The sequence below is a fragment of the Apis laboriosa genome, unplaced genomic scaffold (assembly GCF_014066325.1).
Source record: "Apis laboriosa isolate Shangri-la unplaced genomic scaffold, ASM1406632v1 scaffold21_cov150, whole genome shotgun sequence".
NCBI classification, from domain to species: domain Eukaryota; kingdom Metazoa; phylum Arthropoda; class Insecta; order Hymenoptera; family Apidae; genus Apis; species Apis laboriosa.
In genome coordinates this window covers 1,939,752-1,959,774 of record NW_025222365.1, presented here as the reverse complement: position 1 = coordinate 1,959,774, position 20,023 = coordinate 1,939,752, and the positions used below count along the sequence as shown (strand labels likewise).

The window sequence follows — 20,023 nt, the reverse complement described above, 5'->3', positions numbered from 1 at the left end:
ATCGTATATTTTATCTTGGTCATGTGTTTGTCCAGCCGATTAATTAACCCGCGAATTTTCATAAATTTTTCTGAAAATTTTGGTGCATTTCAGTATCGATAACAAATTCCATTGTACAATTTTATTTTCCTTTTGGAAACGCTGTGATAACCGCGTTTGTGCATAACGTTAAAAAAAAAGGATACATTCGATTCGGTATCGTTTTAAACGCGCGAGTGTTTCGATTATTCTGTTTCGAAAAGTTGATCGATCGATCGTTGCAGAAGATAGGATTTTCGTTGCAGGAATACGAGACGCGAGATCCTGCGATAATTAATCGTATTTGTCGATAAATCCTGATAAATTGAAATTTAACGCCACGTTACGGCCAGCCATCGAAAGCTTTTCACGCGTCTCTTTCGCGACTAACGAGCACCGATTTATATCGATCCGCTTTTAACAATTTCAAGAATAGATTCTAATTTAGATTGTTGTTCGCGACTAACTAATCCTTTTCGTTCTACGTGCCTTTATTCTCTTGCAAATTGGTTCGATTGAAACGATCTTCCTTCGAAAAATAAAAGTTACTCGAAAAAGAGTGAATCCTTCGAGTTCTTATTAATGATTATTTAATGGAGACGAAATTTGAAAAATTTGAAATTGAGCAATCGTGATTAGAGAGAAGTAATATTGTGATTCGCCTGATTCGAGATTTCTCGTGTTACGAGAAGGAAATCTAGAAAAAGGAAAAGAAAAAAAAAGAAAGAAAATATCTCGAATCGATTCTTCTTCTGCCCGACGTAGAAGAAGAAGAAAGAACATTTTCCAACCTAATCCTCGGATCGAGTAATATTAATCTCACAATAATATCGTAGAAAATTGTCGAGTGGAGGAAGCTCGTGAACCGGAAATTGTAAAAGATAGGACGTGTCTGTCTTTGAAAATCGTCGAAAAGGGATCGAAGAAAGAGAGAGAGAGAGAGAGAGAGAGAGAGAGAGAAGTAGAGGGAAAAGGCTGAATCGAAATTATTCGATTGCTCGGATCCGGCGAGGGGAGAAGTGGGTCGGTCAACCCCGAGGCTATAGGCCAGCTCGAGTTTCGTACGGGATGATCGTACGATCGGCCGTTAGAGAAAATCGTGTTGTAGCGTAAGGAAGCAAGTTGGTGGTCCAAGGGTCACCGCTCAAAATGACTCGTCCTTCTTTCGACTCTCGATGAGCCTCTCGAACTGGGAAATCCACCGGGAAGCGAAGCGGAGTGAAACTTACTTACCTTTCCATAAAAGTTGAGGATTTAAAAGGGGGAAATGGAAAATTCCCTCGAATCGAGGATACGTTGAAGTATGTGAAACGAGAAGAAAGATTGGAAACGAGAAAGGAGGAGACGAGGATTGGAAAAGAGCGGATTGTTTCTTCTACTTGGTTGGGGGGATAATAAGGGGGGAGCAAGAGAGTGGAGAGTGACAAGGGTGAAGTCAAAGGTAAAGGAAGAGGCAGGGAATCATGAGCAGGCGAACCATGCCACCGAATGGATTGAATTCCTGCGAGAGAATAAGGCCGGAACGACCCAGGAACCCTATCCAAAGACTCGTGTGGGGTCCGGGCTCTCAATTTCAAGTCGGTCAAATCGGCTTGGCCGAGGACGACGGCTCTAATCCCCGAATGGCTTTAAGAAGGTACGTATACACATACGTGTAATCGTTATTAAACTTTTCCAACTTAATGATTAATGAAAACAAAAATAGTTGTCGTTCCCAATAATTGACACATTCGGTGTGGATGATGCGATATATAAAAATTTCCTATCCTGTCCCGGTTGACGTGAAATTTTCTATCCTGTCACGGGTGACATAATATAAGAATTCATAAGAATTTCTTATTCTGTGATAAGTAACGCGAACGTACGCGTCACAAGGATTTCTTATCTAATGACGGATGATATGAACGTATGCGTCATAAGGATTTCTTATCTTTTGGCGAATGACGCGAATATACGCGTAATAAAAATTTCTTATCCCGTGACGGGTGACGCGACCGTATGCATCACGAGGATTTTTGTATCCTATGACGAATGACGCGAACGTACGCGTCATAAGGATTTCCTAACTTGTGACGAATGATGCGAATTATTATTTAATAATGATGACATGAACGTATGTGTCATAAGGATTTCTTATCTCTTGGCGAATGACGCGAACGTACGCGTAATAAAAATTTCTTATCCTGTGACGGGTAACGTAAACGTACGCGTCATAAGAATTTCTTATCCTGTGACGAGTGATGCGGACGTACATGTCACGAAGATTTCTTATCTTATGACGGATGCGTCATAAGAATTTCTTATCTTTTGGTGAATGATGCGAACGTACGCGTAATAAAAATTTCCTATCTTATGACGAATGCGTCATAAGAATTTCTTATCTTTTGGCGAATGACGCGGACGTACGCGTCACGAAGATTTCTTATCTTATGACGGATGCGTCATAAGGATTTCTTATCCCGTGACGAATGACGCGAACGTAGACGTCACGAGGATTTCTTATCTTATGACGGATGCGTCATAAGAATTTTTTATTTTTTGGCGAATGACGCGAACGTACGCGTAATAAAAATTTCTTATCCTGTGACGGGTGACGTAAACGTACGCGTCATAAGAATTTCTTATCCTGTGACGAGTGACGCGAACGTACGCGTAATAAAAATTTCCTATCCTGTGACGGGTGACGTAAACGTACGCGTCATAAGAATTTCTTATCCTGTGACGAGTGACGCGAATGTACGCGTAATAAAAATTTCTTATCGTGTGACGAGTGACGCGGACGTACGCGTCACGAAGATTTCTTATCTTATGACGGATACGTCATAAGAATTTCTTATCTTTTGGCGAATGATGCGGACGTACGCGTCACGAAGATTTCTTATCTTATGACGGATGCGTCATAAGAATTTCTTATCTTTTGGCGAATGACGCGAACGTACGCGTAATAAAAATTTCTTATCCCGTGACGGATACGTCATAAGAATATCTTATCTTATGGCGAATGAAAAACGAGTATTTCACGAGAATTTTTGTATTTTATTGTGACACGAAGTATTTCTTATTATATGACGCGTCGACGAATATTTTTTTCATGAAAAAAAAACGGAAAAAAATTTTCAAATATTCAAAGATTTTCCTTTGCAAGTGTGTACAATTATTTTTTAGGTTTTCGTTATATTTTTTTCTATTTTTGAATCGACTATTTTTGTTCGACCATCGCGCGAATATATATATCGGAGAAAATATCGATAAATCGAAGGGTTTCGAAATTCGGGACGGGTTCGTGGATATAGGATGTAAATCATGTTGTGGAATATTCCAACATTGGTAACTTCTTCGAGGGGATCGAATGATGCATAGATATCGGGGAATTCGTTTCGCGGTCTACGAAATGGATTATCTGGCGCGTGCCAGAGCCCGCTACGATTATGGCCATATCGATCGGGGTGGAGAAACGGGAAACGGCTTTATTGCGTCCCTGCGGTGATAGAATATACCGCGTGGATACACGCGTCCATCGATAAAGCGGCAAGACGACGGTATTCGCGAGCCTGCCGCCGAAATTTTCACGAAATCGGAACGGATTTATCTCGAAAACGCTCGTTCACGAAACATGATACGTTACGAATCCGTATAAAGTTGTTAAGAAAAAGAAATTTCCGAGAGTTCATTTATACCCTTCGTTTTTGATTAATCTTTGCGCAAAGAATAATATTGCAAGAAAGATTCGTTTCTTAATCGTTACAAATCGACGTTCATTATTTCATTGAGATTTAAAAATTCAAACCTAATAATAAATTGAATATTAATTACATTTAAATTTATTAATTACATTTAATTAAAATAATTAAAATTAATTAATTACATTTAAATTGAATTTAAATGAAAATTGTGATTCAGTTTAACAATGGACAAAGGTACACTTACAACTCCGCGGAGAGGTTTGAGTTGGAGAGGGGAAAGTTTAAAGCCAATTGCACGTTGAAATGCACGCAGGTTCTTGAGATTGTACGAGGGAAGGCAGTACCGAGAGGCGGCGGGTTTTCTCGCCAAGTTGCCGCACTACACCCTGAAGGCTACCCTGCCGGACATTCCGGTCGACCTGTTGATCGAAACGCTTCCCCACAGCTTGTCCCTGCTGGAAGCCCTCTACTCGAGGCTGCTCGAGTTGAACGTGAACGACGCGAAGATGTTGAGGGTCGAGCAAGTCCTCTGGAGGATCGTTCACCTGATCTCGTTGAGCCAAGACCACTTCCGGTTGAGGATATGGTGCAAGTTGTTGGTCTCGTTGAACGGTTTGGCGCCGAACGCGGGGGGGATGCTGGTCGCGAGGAAAAGGGCTTTGGAAAGGGCGGTGGAGGGTCTGGGCAAACACGGATTGGTCGCGTCCTGTTTGGAAAATGGCGGGGCCTCGAACCTCGTGCCCTTGCCCTTTGCCCTCAAGGAACAGCTCGAGAACAGAATCGAGGCGTACAAGCTGGCCGTGCACAAGATCGAGAGCTTTGGAAAGCAGCCGAGAACTCACAGAGGTAATTTCAGAATTCAGGCGGTTCCGAAATTCTTCATGGATTTCTCCATCGAGAAATTTTTTTTTTAGGGGGATACTTTACGTTTCGATTATCTTTGCCATTTATTTATTCTAATATTCTCGAAGTGGTAATGGTCTTAATAATGTTAATTTTCTTTTTAAATTTTTACAACGCTGTAAAATTTCTCAATCTATTAGAAAAATTCTTAAGAACTATCATTTTTTATATTTAGTTAATGATTTTTGGTTCTTATTTAATTTAATATTCTTAAAATAACAGCCACGATAATTTAATTTCTTTTAAACTTTAAAACAGTGAAATTTCTTTACGGATACTTTATGTTTCGATGGTTTTTGCCATTTATTTATTATTTAATATTCTCAAAATAATACTCTTAATAATGTAAATTTTCTTTTTAAATTTTACAACAATGGTTCTCAATCTATGAATCAGAAAAATTCTTGACTGTTTAACGAAGATGATTTTTGGCGTCTATTTAACCATTCTCATAACGAGAATTCTCATTAGAGAGCTGAAAGATAGTTGAGACGGTGTTAATTTTTTTAATTTCACTCGCAGCGTATAGTTTTACAAAGAGAGATGACAAATGAAAAAAAAAAAAGAAAAGAAAAAAAGAGAACATCGTTCCGCAACTTCGTTACAGATAATGACGAAATATCCGCGATAGTGAGAACTCGGCGTGGGAACGCATAATTCTTCCTGCCTGCGCACACTTACGCATGCGCACACGCAATGAATATATGTACGGATCAACGAGCGAGAGAAAGTCGGAAAGTTTGCGCCGATCGAGTCGCGGATACGTGTCAAATCCGATTAACACGATCTAACGTGTATACCGTATGCCATGCGACCGCTTTCACTGCCAGTCGTAAAAATTCGAAAGAAAGAGAAAGAAAACACTCGCAATTTCGATGTCAATAATAATAATAAAAAAAAAACGATTTCGCTAATTCTCTCGACGAATCAAAAATCTCGAAAGATTCGAAGGAAGCGTCGTCGAGAGTCTCTAACGTTCATTCGTTGGAAACGATGTCCAATCCAGTGTCGGGGATTCGCGAAGCGTTTTAACGCGGCTGCATTGGACGTATTACATTTCCAAATGCAAATACGCCGATGCGGTGGACATGAACGCGGCCAAGTTTACTCGTCGGATGATATACTCGTCGCGTGTGAACGTGATAAAACGTAATCTCTCTCTCTTTTGTTTTTTTTCTTTTTTTTTTTTTTTTTGAAACTTATTCATCTTCCGCTTTTACGGATAATGACACGGGACGGTCTTTCGAGTTAAAAATAAGAGAATGAAAATGTAAAGACTATTATTATTTATTATTAGGGAGGAGAAACAGGTTGGAAATGAAAAGGATATGAAAGGTATTTACAAGAGTTGAAAAGTAATGCGTTAATTATTCGAGAAGAAAAGTTTTTCGACGCGCTTCGAAGATAATTAATTCTTTTTTTTTTTTTTTTTTTTAAATATTTCGAATCAAGCGTACATTTTAATTGTTTCATTCCTCGTCGATCTTTCGATATATATAATAATATACGAAGGAGGAAATGAGAAATACGATCTCGACGATGCTCGTCGAGTTAATTACCGCGAATAATCACCGCGATTGAAAATTATCGAGATCGATGAATTGTATTTACTCGTTGAATCGCGTTAAATGTAAAATCAAATCTCGTTTCTCGATAACTTCGCTCCGGCGGGTGGGGATTAATCCCCACGTAAATTACGCCAGTTAACCTTCTCTACTCGCCCGAAGAGCGGATGGATTTCTCCGAATAAATTATTCGCACAGGTGTAAAGGAAAGGTGTAATCGGATTTTTCAGCGGATCAAGGCGTACAAGCGGCATCTCACCAGCGGCAACTTTCGCTCAAGTACAGCGAGATCCAGCAGAGATTGATCGATAATCAGAGTTTGTTGAACACGTTGGAGAAAGCCGGGGACCCGACAAGCCTCGAAAGTCTGTTATCCGAGCTGAAACGGAGGGTCGAGCAGGACAAGGAAGCTCTCAGACAATGGACGGCTTTGAGGAGATCCACTCAAGGTGGTGGGAACGCGAAGAATCCACCGCTGGCCGCCACACTGTTGCAGTTCTCCAGGGGTTGCGAACTCGCCCTCGAGTTGATGAGCGAGAACAACCCACAGGTACGCGATTTTCTCGATTCGGTCGTTCGTTATTTTGTTATTCCTGCCAATAGCAAAAATTCTCGTTCGGATGACGCTTATTCGACTACTTGCGAAGGATTCTCGTAGCTACATTTGGAAAGATGTATATAAAAAGGAAAAATAATAAAACTATTGAATTGTTATGTAAAAATGATACAAAAACGGTTTATTGAAAAAGATTATTTAGAATGTAAAACTTTAAAGCATTCTATACAAAACTGAAGTTGGTCAGGACAAAAAGTTGTTGTCTTTTAATTCTTCCATTTCTCTTTGTTCGACATTGGAACGAATTAGGGGAAAAATTTTAACACTTATACCTCTCGTTACTCGATTCAAACTGTTGTAAAGAGACAACGAGGTGATCTCAAGCAAGCATTCTTGCGACTCTTATTTGTTAAAATATCGCTTGGAAGTGGCTTGAAGGGGATTTCATTGGAAAACGCGCGCAACAATTAATTCCTCGAGGAGGAAAGTGACGAATCCTTTCCATCCTTTCATCTTCACGAGATCAAAGATAAAACTATCCTTCGTGTAAAACTTCGGTATGAACGGATGAATATTGCAATTTTTCAGGGATTGGAGGGGGGCGAGGATTACGAGGAGGAATCGAGCAGCAGCGCCGGTTATCACACGGACGAGAGTTGCAGCCTTACGCCGGAACCGGCGCTCCCGCTGATTGCGGGCGGGGGTGGGGGCAATTTTTCGGCCGCGGAACGGCTGGCCGAGATGTACTCGGCCCTCTACGACCACGCGCATTTGCACACGTTGGACGCGCTGGACGCCCTCCAACCCCTCGACGACGCCCCCGATTTGAAAGCAAAGATACTGTATTCGGTGGTGGTGGTAAGTTTGGGTGGGTAGTGAGGTAGGTTGGTTGCATCTGCTCGTTCCATTTAAATCAATGGAGAATTTTAAAATTGGAAAGTTTTTAAAATTGGTTAGAGGTTGGCGATGATTTATCGCTCTCGAAAAGCGAGTTAAGTGCGAGTTGAGTTGATATAAAGTGGGATTGAATAAAGTTTGTTTTTTTTTTAACCATAACTCCATTGCTTTCCTTTTAAGAGGAATTTTTTTTTTTTTTTTAAATTTTGGATGATGAAAAGTAATTATATGAAATGAATAAATCCTTAATCTTTTATTTTATTAAAATTTTAATCTGTAAGTTTTAAGGAAGGAAAGGGCAAAGGAGGAGAAGGAGAAGAAGGAGGAGGGTGTACTTTAATTCCAGGAAGTAGGGAAATATTGGTATTATTGTTGAAATTTTCGATAATTGGTAAAAAGGTGTTGCAATTTATGGGATAGATATTAATCTCCATAAAGGCTTTTTAACCTTTAAGCGGGAAGAATCGGTGGTCGCCCCTAGAGTGGAAGGAATTACATCGTAATAGAGTGGCGAATGGAAAGAAAGGAAACACGGTTAACCAGTTAAGAGGATGATTTAGTTATTACACGGGGCGGGAAAATATCGTTAAGATAGAAACGAACTCTGCCGAAATTATCCAGAATTATCTTGCTTAACTTCTCCCCCTCTCCTCTTCTTTATTACTTTTATAATAAAGAAAACTTGATCAATAACGCGATACGAAAGTTATTCACAATTAGATATTACTCGATATTAAATCTTTCTATTCCTCCGGCATATTGCCACGTGAACTTGTATAAAGCCACAAAGCCTATCAAGATTTTGGCCATCCTTTCTCCGTTTTCGTAATATTCCCCGAAAGAAATTCGTAATCACAATTCACACAACACACAAGATTTTAAATATATCGATCCAATTTTCTTTTTTTTTTTTCAAGGAGTTAGTTAGATTATTTTACCGAAAGAGATTCGTAATCACAATTCATACAACACACAAGATTTTAAATATATCGATCCAATTTTTTTTTTTCAAGGATAGTTAGATTATTTTACCGAAAGAGATTCGTAATCAATTCGTAATCACAATTCACACAAGACACAAGATTTTAAATATATCGATGCAATTTTCTTTTTTTTTTTTTCAAAGATAGAAAGAGATTCCTAATCAATTAATAATCACAATTAAAATATAAAATATTTTAAATATATCGATCCAATTTTCTTTTTTTTTCAAGGATAGTTAAAATCTTTTATCCAGTTTTATCTTGACTCGACGATGGCAATAATAATAATTGACGATCGAGGTGTTCCTCACGAAATTTCCAAATTTCGTTTCCCCTTTTTCGATTTCGTCGAATAGTTTTAACGAGTGGATAAATAATGGAAAGAGGGGAATGGAGAGAAGAAGATAGAAAGAGAGAAAATGGGAGAGATCCAAGCGATTGATGGAATAACAGGTGGTGAACAAAACGAATTTTAATCTATCCTTCTGTCTCTTATTTAAATAGAAAATCTGTATAGAAAAGTGCAAAAGTGCTCTTTCGCACTTTGCAAAATGGCCAGATTAAAAAGAGAAGAAATCATTTCGTTAAAATTGAAATGGGGAAGAGGTTACACTTTGTAGTAGCTTCTAATGGAGATTATTGTAATTTAAATTCCGCGAAAATACAAGATTTCTCTTCGTAATTATTGCGATAATTATATCCTGTCATCATTGTTATTTTAGTTTCCAAAAATATTTTCCATATCGTACATCTAAACGTTTCTAAGCATTTAGATATCAAAGATAAACATCGTTCTCATTAGCACGAAAATAAGAATTTCTTTGTAATTATTATATCCTGTCATATCATTGTTATTTTAATTTCCAAAAATATTTTCGATATCGTGCATCCATTTCTAAGCATTTAGATATCAAAGATAAACATTGTTCTCATTAGCACGAAAATAAGAATTTCTTCGTATTATAATTATTATATCCTGTCATATCACTGTTATTTTAATTTCCAAAAATACTTTCGTACATTCAAATATTTTTAAAATTTGAGGAATAATACGTTTCAGGATTTAAAGATCTCATTAGTGCACGAAAATTGTCACGACTTTCCTTTGCCGCTCGAAATCGCGCGAGCAACGATCCTTTCTTCTTCACCGAACCCATCGATGAAATCGACCAAACACCGAACAGTATTTCGACAAACCGCTTATTGATTATCGATCGAAACAACGAAATCGATGGATTCGCGATCAGATTGTGACGCGAAGATGAAAGACCCGTAATCAATTTTAGGATCGAGGAGCGCGCGCGCGTGTTGGATCGCCTGTCACGTAAGCCGAGAGTCGTTAAAGGTGTCGAAAACCGCAGTCTCGTGGTTATCGGCATTGGCGAGGGGGGATCGTCGAAATCTCGTCTCTGGCTTTCGCTTCGCAAAAGTTAGTTTCTCCGCCGAGGAAAACGCTTAATTTTATTCGTTATCGACTGTCAAATTGAGGGGGAAGGGTGTGGAAAAACTTTACTCGTGTACAGAATGGACGGAGACGCAGAGAGTTGGAAGACGAGAGAGCGGTGTTGGAAGTTGGAAGTTTCAGAGGCGCGATTGGTCTCGTTCGAATTCGTTGGTGGGAGAAAGAGGAGGGGGGAGGGACGGTCGGGGAGAATAGCGGTCGAGGTAGAATGTGCGACAAAGTATAAAACGAACATGGGAACGAGAGAGAGAGAGAGAGAGAGAGAAAGATCGTATTAGAGCGGTTGGAATTCGAATTAATCCTTATCCACCACTTACGTAGGTTTTGCGTTGGCGAAAGAGGTCGCGACTGGGTGCTCGGGCTTTCGACAAGTTGGCTCGTGTTCTGCGGTAACGATTTAAATCATCGGATGTTTAGCTTTCGACCGTGGAAACGGGAGTAATTTCGAGTAATTTTACCATCCGACCGGGAGCGGAACAACGTTGATCTTAACGCCCCGATGGAACGAAAGGAAATTCTCATCTCTTTTGAACGATCGATAAATCGATCGATGCGCCACCATCGTCGGTTTCACTAACGTCGAACGTGGAGTGAAATTACGAGATAAAAAAGAAAAAATTGGTGTTGGACAAAATTTAACAGTTGAGAATAAATAAAGTTCAAAGCGCGATAATAATCGGAAATAATTATCGATATCAAACAATCGAGATTATACGTTACATTAAAACATTTTAATTCGAGTAATTGTTTAAAGTAACTACGTTCGAAATTTTTCACTTCGACTCTTTCAAGTTGGGTTAACGACCAACTCCGAAGCTCTGATCCGAGCTAAAGGAGAATAAGCTTGAAGAAATTGAAAACGAACGGGAGCGAGTATCCTAAAAAGAAAAAGAAAAAAAGGAAAAAGAAAAGAATCGAGAGAAGGAGAAAAACGGAGACGAATTTCGAAGCGTATTTCGAACATAGGATGCGCATAACGATAGATGGATAGATGGAAGATTATTTTTGCCGACACCGTTACCACGCACCTGTCTCTCGGCCGATCGATCGACCATTAACGTCAAAGCCGTCGCGAGAGCGGTGTTGGGAGGGGGGAAGGAGGGTGACTAGGAGGGTGCACTTTTGCGATCAAGTGTACCCGGCAAGTGGCAGAGGCGCTAGTCCGTCAGCCTGGGGCTATTACTTTGCATACATACAGGTAGCCATCCCGTATACGGTAGCCAGCCTGGAAAATCGATGAACTAAAATAAATACCTGCGACGAAACTCTCTCTCCTTCCCTCTCTCTCTCTCTCTCTTCTTTTTCTCTTCGATTTAATCTCTGTCTCTCCTCGTCTCGACACCCTTGCTTCTCCCGTGAATCGGCGAATTTTTCGACCGTCACTTTTTCTTTCTCTCTCTCTCTCTCTCTCTCTCTCACGTCGCGGCTAGAAAATCACCGATCCCTGGTTGCATCGCGCCAGGCGAGTTGCTCGACCGAGGCGAGGCGAAAAGCGAAAGAAAGAAAGGAAAAAAGGAAAGAAATGGAAGGTGAATGGAGGGAGAAAAGGAATGGTGAAAGGAAATGGGTGAGGTACGTGGGTGAATTTTTCGTCTCGTACAACGGAATCAATTCGTAGGTGGAGGAAATGTGTACACGGGCAATGGTTATCTCCATTGTACCTCCGTCCGTATGTTCGTAATTATTTGGCCGGGGAGGCGGTGCGGGGAATAATCACGGAGGATAACTTGAGCCGGTATGAAAGACGATTTTTAATCTTCATATCTTTTATGTCTTTTTAATCTTTTAATCTTTATAAGCCGTATAATTTTTTTTTTTTTTGGTTCCATGGTAATTTCCATGTTTCGCAATGGAATCCCTTTACTTCGAATTTCATTTTTTTTTTTTTTCCATATTATTTTCGTCCTCCGTATCTTCGTGTATATTCGTATTCGTACATAAGAGGAGAAGAAGAAATTTATCATATCGAAAGCTCGGATTCCAGCCGAACGAAATTCCAGGTAATGGGAAAAGATATGGAAATAGAGTTAATAGAATTCCTTTTTTATAATTATGGAAAAAATACAAAAGGGAGTAGATTGACCGGAGAGAAGGAAATTGAAATTCTTAACGGTATTAAAAATTATAGGAAGGGGAAAAGAAATATCTCGCGTGTATGGAAAAATTCGAAACAATCGTATATTACGTTTCGTTTACTTCCTTCATTCAACGATTTATTTATCCACTTCGATATAAAATTTTGCGCGTATATCATCGAGCGAAAACCGCATTCGACCTCGTCGCAGTATAGAAGAAAGAATAATTCGTATTAATAATATCTGCGGTCTGTCGCGATAAATTGAGCGATAAACTCGAGCGATTACAGTTTCCCGAGCGTGCGATCTCGTCGCGTCGATTGAAAAAAAAAAAAGAANTATTAATAATATCTGCGGTCTGTCGCGATAAATTGAGCGATAAACTCGAGCGATTACAGTTTCCCGAGCGATTTCGTCGCGTCGATTGAAAAAAAAAAGAACGTGGCAATATTTCTCTCTCTCTCTCTCTCTCTCTCTCTCTCTTTCCGTTTGAAGAAACCGCGTGAAAAATTGATGTCAATTGATGCCGAGTCTCGAATTTTTTTTACGCGAGCGAGATTCTCCGAGTGCTGGAAAATTGGGTTCGAGATGAAAAATCGGGCGCGGGACGATGTCGTAAACAGGACGCGTCGAAACGAAATCCATTTTCCGACGTGAATAAATCATCAGATTATCAATACGAATCCGGTCGTAAGTTACTGCGACGCTTTGGGCCGGGCGACTTTCCTCCTCCGAAGAAGAGGAAAAAAGGAAGGAGAAAGAAAAGGGAAGAAAAGAGTGAAAAGGCTCTTTCGCCTAAAAGAAAATGGAGATGCCCGTTTCCCAACTCGTAAAAGGGTTTCCATCGATCGCGTTGCGAACAAAAGGGGAAAATACCGAAAATCGAAACAAGATTTTTCCCCTGTTTCTCTACGATGTAACGATGTATTTCCGGATATGTTGTGGTCTAGGATGACGTAAGTTTGCGGTAACAATTTGCACGCGAGCGCCGCTGTCGCGCAAAAGCCGAAGAACGAAGCCATGCATATCTCCGCCAACGCTTTAAATAGACCCTCGAAAGGGCGGATAATTGCATTGTTACTCGATCTATTCGATCGTGAACACGGTCCACACGTTAACGATCAAAGCGAAGGAGAAGAAAATGAAAAGAAAAAAAAAAAAGAAAGAAAAGAGAAGAAAAGAAAAACTAATGTTCAAAACTTCAACAATAATAAAATTTTCCTTCACCCACGTTTCCTCTTTTCGCAGCTCTCGTGGCGGTTGGCGGGCATGATTCAGACGTCGAGGTATCTGGAAGCGGTGAAAATTCTAAACGGTACCTCGACCACTGCGCAAACGACACCGGAGCTTGAAGAATGCGTGAAGCGGCAATTGGCGACTTCCGGCGCGCGAACCGGTTCCCGAGAGGTCGCGGAACAGGTGGTCACCCAGCTGGAGAGAACGCTCTACGACTTTCCTTGTCTACGAGGTTGCGCCGAGGTGAAGAATTACGCGTGCGCCTGTTCCAGTTTGGCCTGGGCCTGTTTGGCGCGTGTCACGCCTCTGGTACTCGACGTGGCGCAAGCGTTCGAGTTCAGGCGAGACGTTCATCTAAGGCATCACGCGTCCCCAAACCCGAACGGAATCAGAATCAAGACGGTTCTGTGGCCCGGTTTGAGGGAAGGCTGCCAAGGGCCCTGCCTTCGCAAGGCGGTTGTCCTTACGTCGTAAATACTCTCCCTTTCCCTCTTGAATCGCGCGGCGAACAGAGATGGAAGAGGAAGTGCACACGCGCGACGCGACTACGCCATTGGCTGCTCCAATTTCCACGCGTGCCTCGTCGCAGTCTTGAATTTCCCAAGGGGAACTGGAATTACATTTGTACTCCGTCTTATGTAACAGAAACGCGTCGCACTCTTTATCCGCGAAATAGGATTTTAGCGTAAGACGACGTGATGAGATTCTTTGATGCGAAGCAACAAACCTCGGTCGCCGAACAACATTTTTCCAAACAACAGTTTCAATTTCGTATACACGTATACGAAATATCTTAAATTTTTGAAAACGCGTCAACCGACGCTGTAAATTTTACGAGAAAAATATTTATATTGAAATCTAGCGAAAAAAGTTAATAATTACGTGGTTAGAAAGAATACAGAGCACGCGAGAAAAGAACTCGTAAGTAAAGTTTGAGAATCGGAACTTTATATCGCGTAGCCGAACGAATCATTTCGCGAATTAAAAAGTTTTCACGAAAAAGTTTTCTCGCGGCAGATGCTTTCCGCTTGAAAGAAATCGTGATGATTGCCTCTCCGAGTCGAGAGATAGTTTATGTTAGACGAGTAGTAGCTCGTCGGATGCTTCAGAAATATCGATGCGTCGAGATGGTTGCGGAGAGACGGCGAAACTCTACAATTCGCCCTCTACAATTTACAATTCTCGATGCGAACCGGACACGATATTATTCCGTTGATCCAATTATTGTCGTTGATCCAATACTGGGGAAAATTGAAGAAAAATTGTCTCTCTTTCGCATCCTTATTCGAATGGAAGTTGATTCTTTTCAAGTTCAACTTCCTTTAAATTCGAAATCACTCTCGATACCTTAGATTTAACCTTACGGTACGATAATCTAAGATTTGCTTAAATATACTTACGCGAGGCTTGAACGTGTATAATGTTTCCTCGATAACATAGTTAATGGTTTGCTTTCTTAATCACCATATTATCATTGTTTGAACTTAATCCGACTTAATCGCTTGTCCAATTATATATAATTTACATTACCGAAAATGTATTTACTTTCATAATATTTATTCTCAAGAGAGACTCGTTTTCACGTTAAATAGTCGATGATTAATACGATAATATCGAGACGCGATAATTATTCGAAATTATTCCGAGCAAATATTCACGAAGGATATAAACTAAACTGAATTAATTCGCTTAAAGCAGCGTATGTGCTTATCTTTTAACCACTTATTGTATAGATGTTTTATATCAATTTATATATTGTTCATTCAGAGGTATAGCGTGGTCGTAAATTATTGTACGAGTCGGTGATAAGATTAATGTTACGATGAATTTTCTTTTTTTTTTTTTTATGTCGTTGGGACATTTTTAGCTTTTTCGCTAGAATAATTTTACGACCTCGCCATTCTGGGCGTACTATTAACTGTCCCGATAGCAGTTGTAAAGGTGGTACACAGAGAGGAAGTTAAAGCACCGTAACGACTAGTCTCTCGGATTTCCAAGGTTTATTATAAATCTCATTTTCTATATACATTATTCATACATTTCAATTTTTTTTTTTTTTTCCGCTTAATGTAACATAATGTAGAAAAGTGCATAGACCTACTACGTGTTTGGCCCTGATTTAATTTGAACAGATGCGCTTGGAATACGAGTAATCTCTACGTGGAAGATGATTGTTATTCGAAAATATCGTGGAGAATATATAATTTAAAAATACGGATGTGGTGCATGTATGTAATGTATGCCTGTAATGTGTGTAATGATAAAAAGTGAATTCTAACTTAAATGATTTTTGTATTGTGTCATGAAAGAACGCCTTTGGTCGAAGCACTCGACAAAAATTCGTACTCTTATAATTGCAACATTGTCGATTATTTACAATCTAATTTAATCGATAAACTTTGATTTCAAACGTGTCCCGCATTGTTTCATCTATATAACAATTGGAAATCAATTGTCCAAGTATCGAGCAGTCTTGCGACGAGCAACGAGTTTTAGAATCATGCGCCATTTCCCTCGAAATCGATTCAAATCCTTCCAATTTCAAGATATTCCAATTTATTATAAGATTTTACAAAAATTCAATAATCATCTTTTCAAGATAATTTTAATTTTTTCGTCGCTGAACATCGCAAATGTTATAAAATACCAGCCTATTTTTTAACAACAATTTATCTTACAATTTATCTTATCTAAGTATGAAAAAAAAAAAAAATTGGTGAATCTTTCATTAATTGCTTGAAAATCTCGTGATAAAAAATTAAGATAAAAAGATAAGGTCTAAAATCGCTTCGACAAACGTGTATGGTAAATCAGATTCTTTACAATATCCTCGAATTTCCGGTGTCTCAGTCGTCTCGCTTGTCGAAACGTAATTATTTTCCATATAGAAAGATAATCTAAGATATTAATTGATTTACGTCTAAACTGTCAGAAAATATACTTTTTATAATGTCAAAAAATAAAATGAATCGTCGCAAAATATTTATTGCAATATTCATTTAACTTAAAGCAAACGAAACAAGTAAAGAAAATATTAATTAATTTTTCTAACGACTCGTAAAATTGAGAATCGATAAAGATATACCAAAAGTAATACACGCAAAAAATATATATTTGAAAAATATTATTTGTCTATCGTATGATCATTCATCTTATTATTTATCTCATCATTTATTTTAATATTATGAATTTCCTATTCGATGAAATAGTCTCCAAATGACGAGAAAAAATTCTATTATCATATATTTCCTATAATTACATTTTTTTTGTTGCTTGTATAAAATATACTTGACCGCTAGTGACAAATATAAGACATACTTAATAATATACATATAATATATATGTCAAAGTTTAAAAGATTATTAAGAATATGATGTCTTTTCATGAGCCTCTGTCGTGTAAAATTGCACGATCTATTGTACGTATATTGTACGAAGTATAGTAATGCTTCGAAAAAAATAATATTATAAATATGAGTATCTTTTCGAAAGATAAACTATGAGCACGTCGTTTAAAATGACAAAGAAGAAAAAAAAGAGAGAAAGTAAGAAAGAAAAAAAAAAAAAAAAAGAAAAGAAAATAAACGGAGACAGACAAACGGATACAAGTGAAAAACACATTCACTTTTACGTTATCAAAAAAATATATAATTCAGTAATTTAATTTTGCTTTGTATATAACGAATTTATATACCTAAGTTTGTTTGTTCTCCAGGCGTATAACATGGCACGAATCGCTTTCCTCGTGTGCAAAAATATATAAAACTCTTTTTCATCGATTGAAATGCGATTCGATGGTAATTTACATGATAACACACCATTTTTTGCTACCTTCATTCGCCGATTTACTACTTTCATCCAATTCCAATTTGTCGGTTTGAAACTTCATCTCGGATACTGGAGTAGATACTTGTATAGGCTTGCGTAACCCTTTCAATAAACCGATCGAACTATTCAATAAACTGTTTTCGGATTCTGTTTTCTGTTTCTTAATGGAACTCCAATTATCGATTTCGTGTTTTCGTTTTCTCTCTGTTGGGCTACCATTTGTGGTAGAAAGCATGTCGGACAAATCGGTGCTATAACGAACAATCTTATAATCCGCTATATCATCTGGTGGCAAAGATGCGCTCGATGTATTAACAAATAACGAGTCGTTCGGTGAATACCTTTGCTCGCGTAAAGTAACGTGTCGCATTGCGTTTAGAGAACGTCGGCCGGTAATACTTCTTAAAGTTTTCCCAAAGGACATTTCTTTTTGTGGCTGACTCGACGTATTATGACTAGTGTTGCTCGTATCGAATAACTTCGAGTTTTCTTTTAAACAATCGTTCAACTTGATCTGTACATCTTTCAGCATTATTGAAGAATCGTACGAAACGAACGAAACATCTTTGCTAATGCTTTCTTCGCGCTTCTCCTTTTCTTTTTCCTTTTCTTTCTGAATATCATTTTGCGACGCAGTTTCAGACGTTTCAGACATTTCAGACGTTGTGATCTCTAAAATATCTACCGAATTACTTTCCGTGTCAGTTTGAGATTCACTGTGTAAATCTTCTTTTTGTTGTGTATCACTCTTTGTTGTCCCTGCTTCGGAAGGACATTTTTCACTACTTTCATTTTTTAAATCTACATCATCCGTCTTTTCCTCATATGCCGTATGTACGGGATTATCTTCCGTTTCTAAACGCAAATTTAAATCATTTTCTTCATGTTGTTCTATTTCTTTATCTTTATCGAAATTACTTGCTTTCTCTTGACTCTCTGTTTGTTCTTCCTCGATCACTACTTCTTTATCTATTGAATCTTCTTGCACTTTGGATATTGGAACAGATTCCGAAGAGGTATAATCAATATGCATTTCATCAGATTCTTGTGTATCTTTAGAAATATCTTTTTTTACATATTCCATTTGTACAGTTGGATTTATTTTTACATCTGCTTCCTCTGATTCTGGCTGCATATTTGCTAAAATTGATTCTTCACTTTTTTCTGGTATGGTAAATATTTTTTCTTTAGAATTTCCAGATGCTGTATCCTCAAGATCTATTATTTTCTTCGGAGAATAGCTCAACTTTGACTGCATACAAACTTTATTCTATAAAAAATATATTATTTTTTATATCTTATCATATTTAAGTTATATTTATCTAAAGAACTTTATCAAACTCACTTTAAAATTTTTTCTTGGACTATGTGGTACTCTCTTTTGTAAAGTGCTCAATTTAGATCTGAAATAAAAGTATTGTAATGTTCAAAACCATTAGAAAAAGATTACATAAATATTTATAATCAATTTTTTTACAGAGTAAGAAATTCTGGAGGTGATGAGAGGTATTGACTTAAAAAAAAATTTCACAAAGTAGCTAAAGCAAAATTTTTTTTCAATATTTATTCAACAAGCTATAGATTTGATCTTCTCTTATTTATTAATTCATTTAAAATTATTTGTACTTTATAATCATTTATAACATACACACATACATACATATATATATATATATATATATATATATATATATATATATATACACACATATATATATACACACACACACATACACATACACGTCTTGACTTTTTCGTAAAAAATTTTACTGAAAAGATTAACAACGAGTGTTTGTTTTTTAAATAAATCAATTAAATTAGGACATTTAAAATGTAGATGAAAAAATATGAAAGGCCACGATTTGTATGGTTTGTAAATATCAATGGTTATCTTCTGCCGAAATTGAGTGACATTTGCCCCGCTTATCCGCGGATTTTTAAAAGAAAAAAAAAATAATGAAAAAAAATATCTAACAGCAGCGTATTTGACGATATATGTAAAAAGACGAGCGAAAGATTTGCTGCATCGTTTACGCAAAATCACGAACGACGGAATGAAAAGGAGAAACTAACAAGCGACAGACTAAACAGAGAAACTGTGCATAAATTTGCTATTCGTTGGACTGATTGGTTTTACAAACCTGTTCGGAATCTTGGATTCGCGCTGTCTCTTGTGCAAGCTAGTTTCAGAAGGATTTGGCGGCGCGGTCGTTGCCTTGAGTCTCCGATTGTACAAATTCCTCTCATCGCCCCCAGGGGTCGCCTTCTTTGGCGTCTTACCCATAACGTTAGCGTACGTTTACGTCCTGCCTATTAACTCGTTTAATCTTTCCACGCCCTTTTTCTTAGCTGTACTCGCCCCCACGTAAATTCAACAAGCCCCCTTTGTTTGGTTGCGGAAGATCAAGTAATCTATTTGTACCTTGCTTTTGCTTTTACCTACAAATATATGCGATTCCTTTCTATCTATTTTGGTCTCTTGGTTTCCTTGGCCACTTATAACATTACATGCCCTATCGTAGAATACTGGTCGAAAATATGTCCAATAACGTGAGTGTAATCGTAACTTAAGATTTAGCGTATATGATATACATAGAATGCCATCAATGCGCCCTTGAATTTTATCGCACGCGGCAAAATCACATCAAAATGAATACTTGGCAATCCATACAAATTTATTATCACTTTAAGAATCACTATTTCTCGAACTTTATAATTGGATGAAGATTTTTACGTAACCGATTCGATGGAGATACACACTCATAGAAAAATGTCAACGCTATGCGCTAGTACGTGCCACTCACAACTCACAACCGGT

The 20,023-nt window shown here is 38.1% G+C and overlaps 2 protein-coding genes across 4 annotated transcripts; one reads left to right on the top strand and one right to left on the bottom strand.

Annotated features, from left to right (window-relative positions):
- The first annotated feature begins 638 nt into the window (after window positions 1–638).
- Window positions 639–14,866, top strand: LOC122712912. Its single transcript, XM_043932933.1, has 5 exons — window positions 639–1,654; window positions 4,015–4,547; window positions 6,400–6,719; window positions 7,314–7,583; window positions 13,391–14,866. The coding sequence occupies exons 1-5, from the start codon at window positions 1,482–1,484 to the stop codon at window positions 13,850–13,852; spliced, it is 1,758 nt and encodes a 585-aa protein (XP_043788868.1). The 5' UTR covers window positions 639–1,481; the 3' UTR covers window positions 13,853–14,866.
- Window positions 14,867–15,359: 493 nt separating this feature from the next.
- Window positions 15,360–20,006, bottom strand: LOC122712913 (STE20-like serine/threonine-protein kinase). Of its 3 annotated transcripts, none has more exons than XM_043932935.1 (3): window positions 19,486–20,006; window positions 18,551–18,608; window positions 15,360–18,475 (listed from the first exon to the last, which is right to left on the bottom strand). In XM_043932935.1, exon 3 carries the CDS (start codon window positions 18,461–18,463, stop codon window positions 17,180–17,182), a length of 1,284 nt encoding a protein of 427 aa, XP_043788870.1. In that variant the 5' UTR covers window positions 18,464–18,475; window positions 18,551–18,608; window positions 19,486–20,006; the 3' UTR covers window positions 15,360–17,179. The 3 variants fall into 3 exon arrangements, with proteins under 3 accessions (XP_043788870.1, XP_043788871.1, XP_043788869.1); XM_043932936.1 differs by having other exon boundaries at window positions 19,645–20,006; XM_043932934.1 differs by having other exon boundaries at window positions 19,347–20,005.
- Window positions 20,007–20,023: the final 17 nt, after the last annotated feature.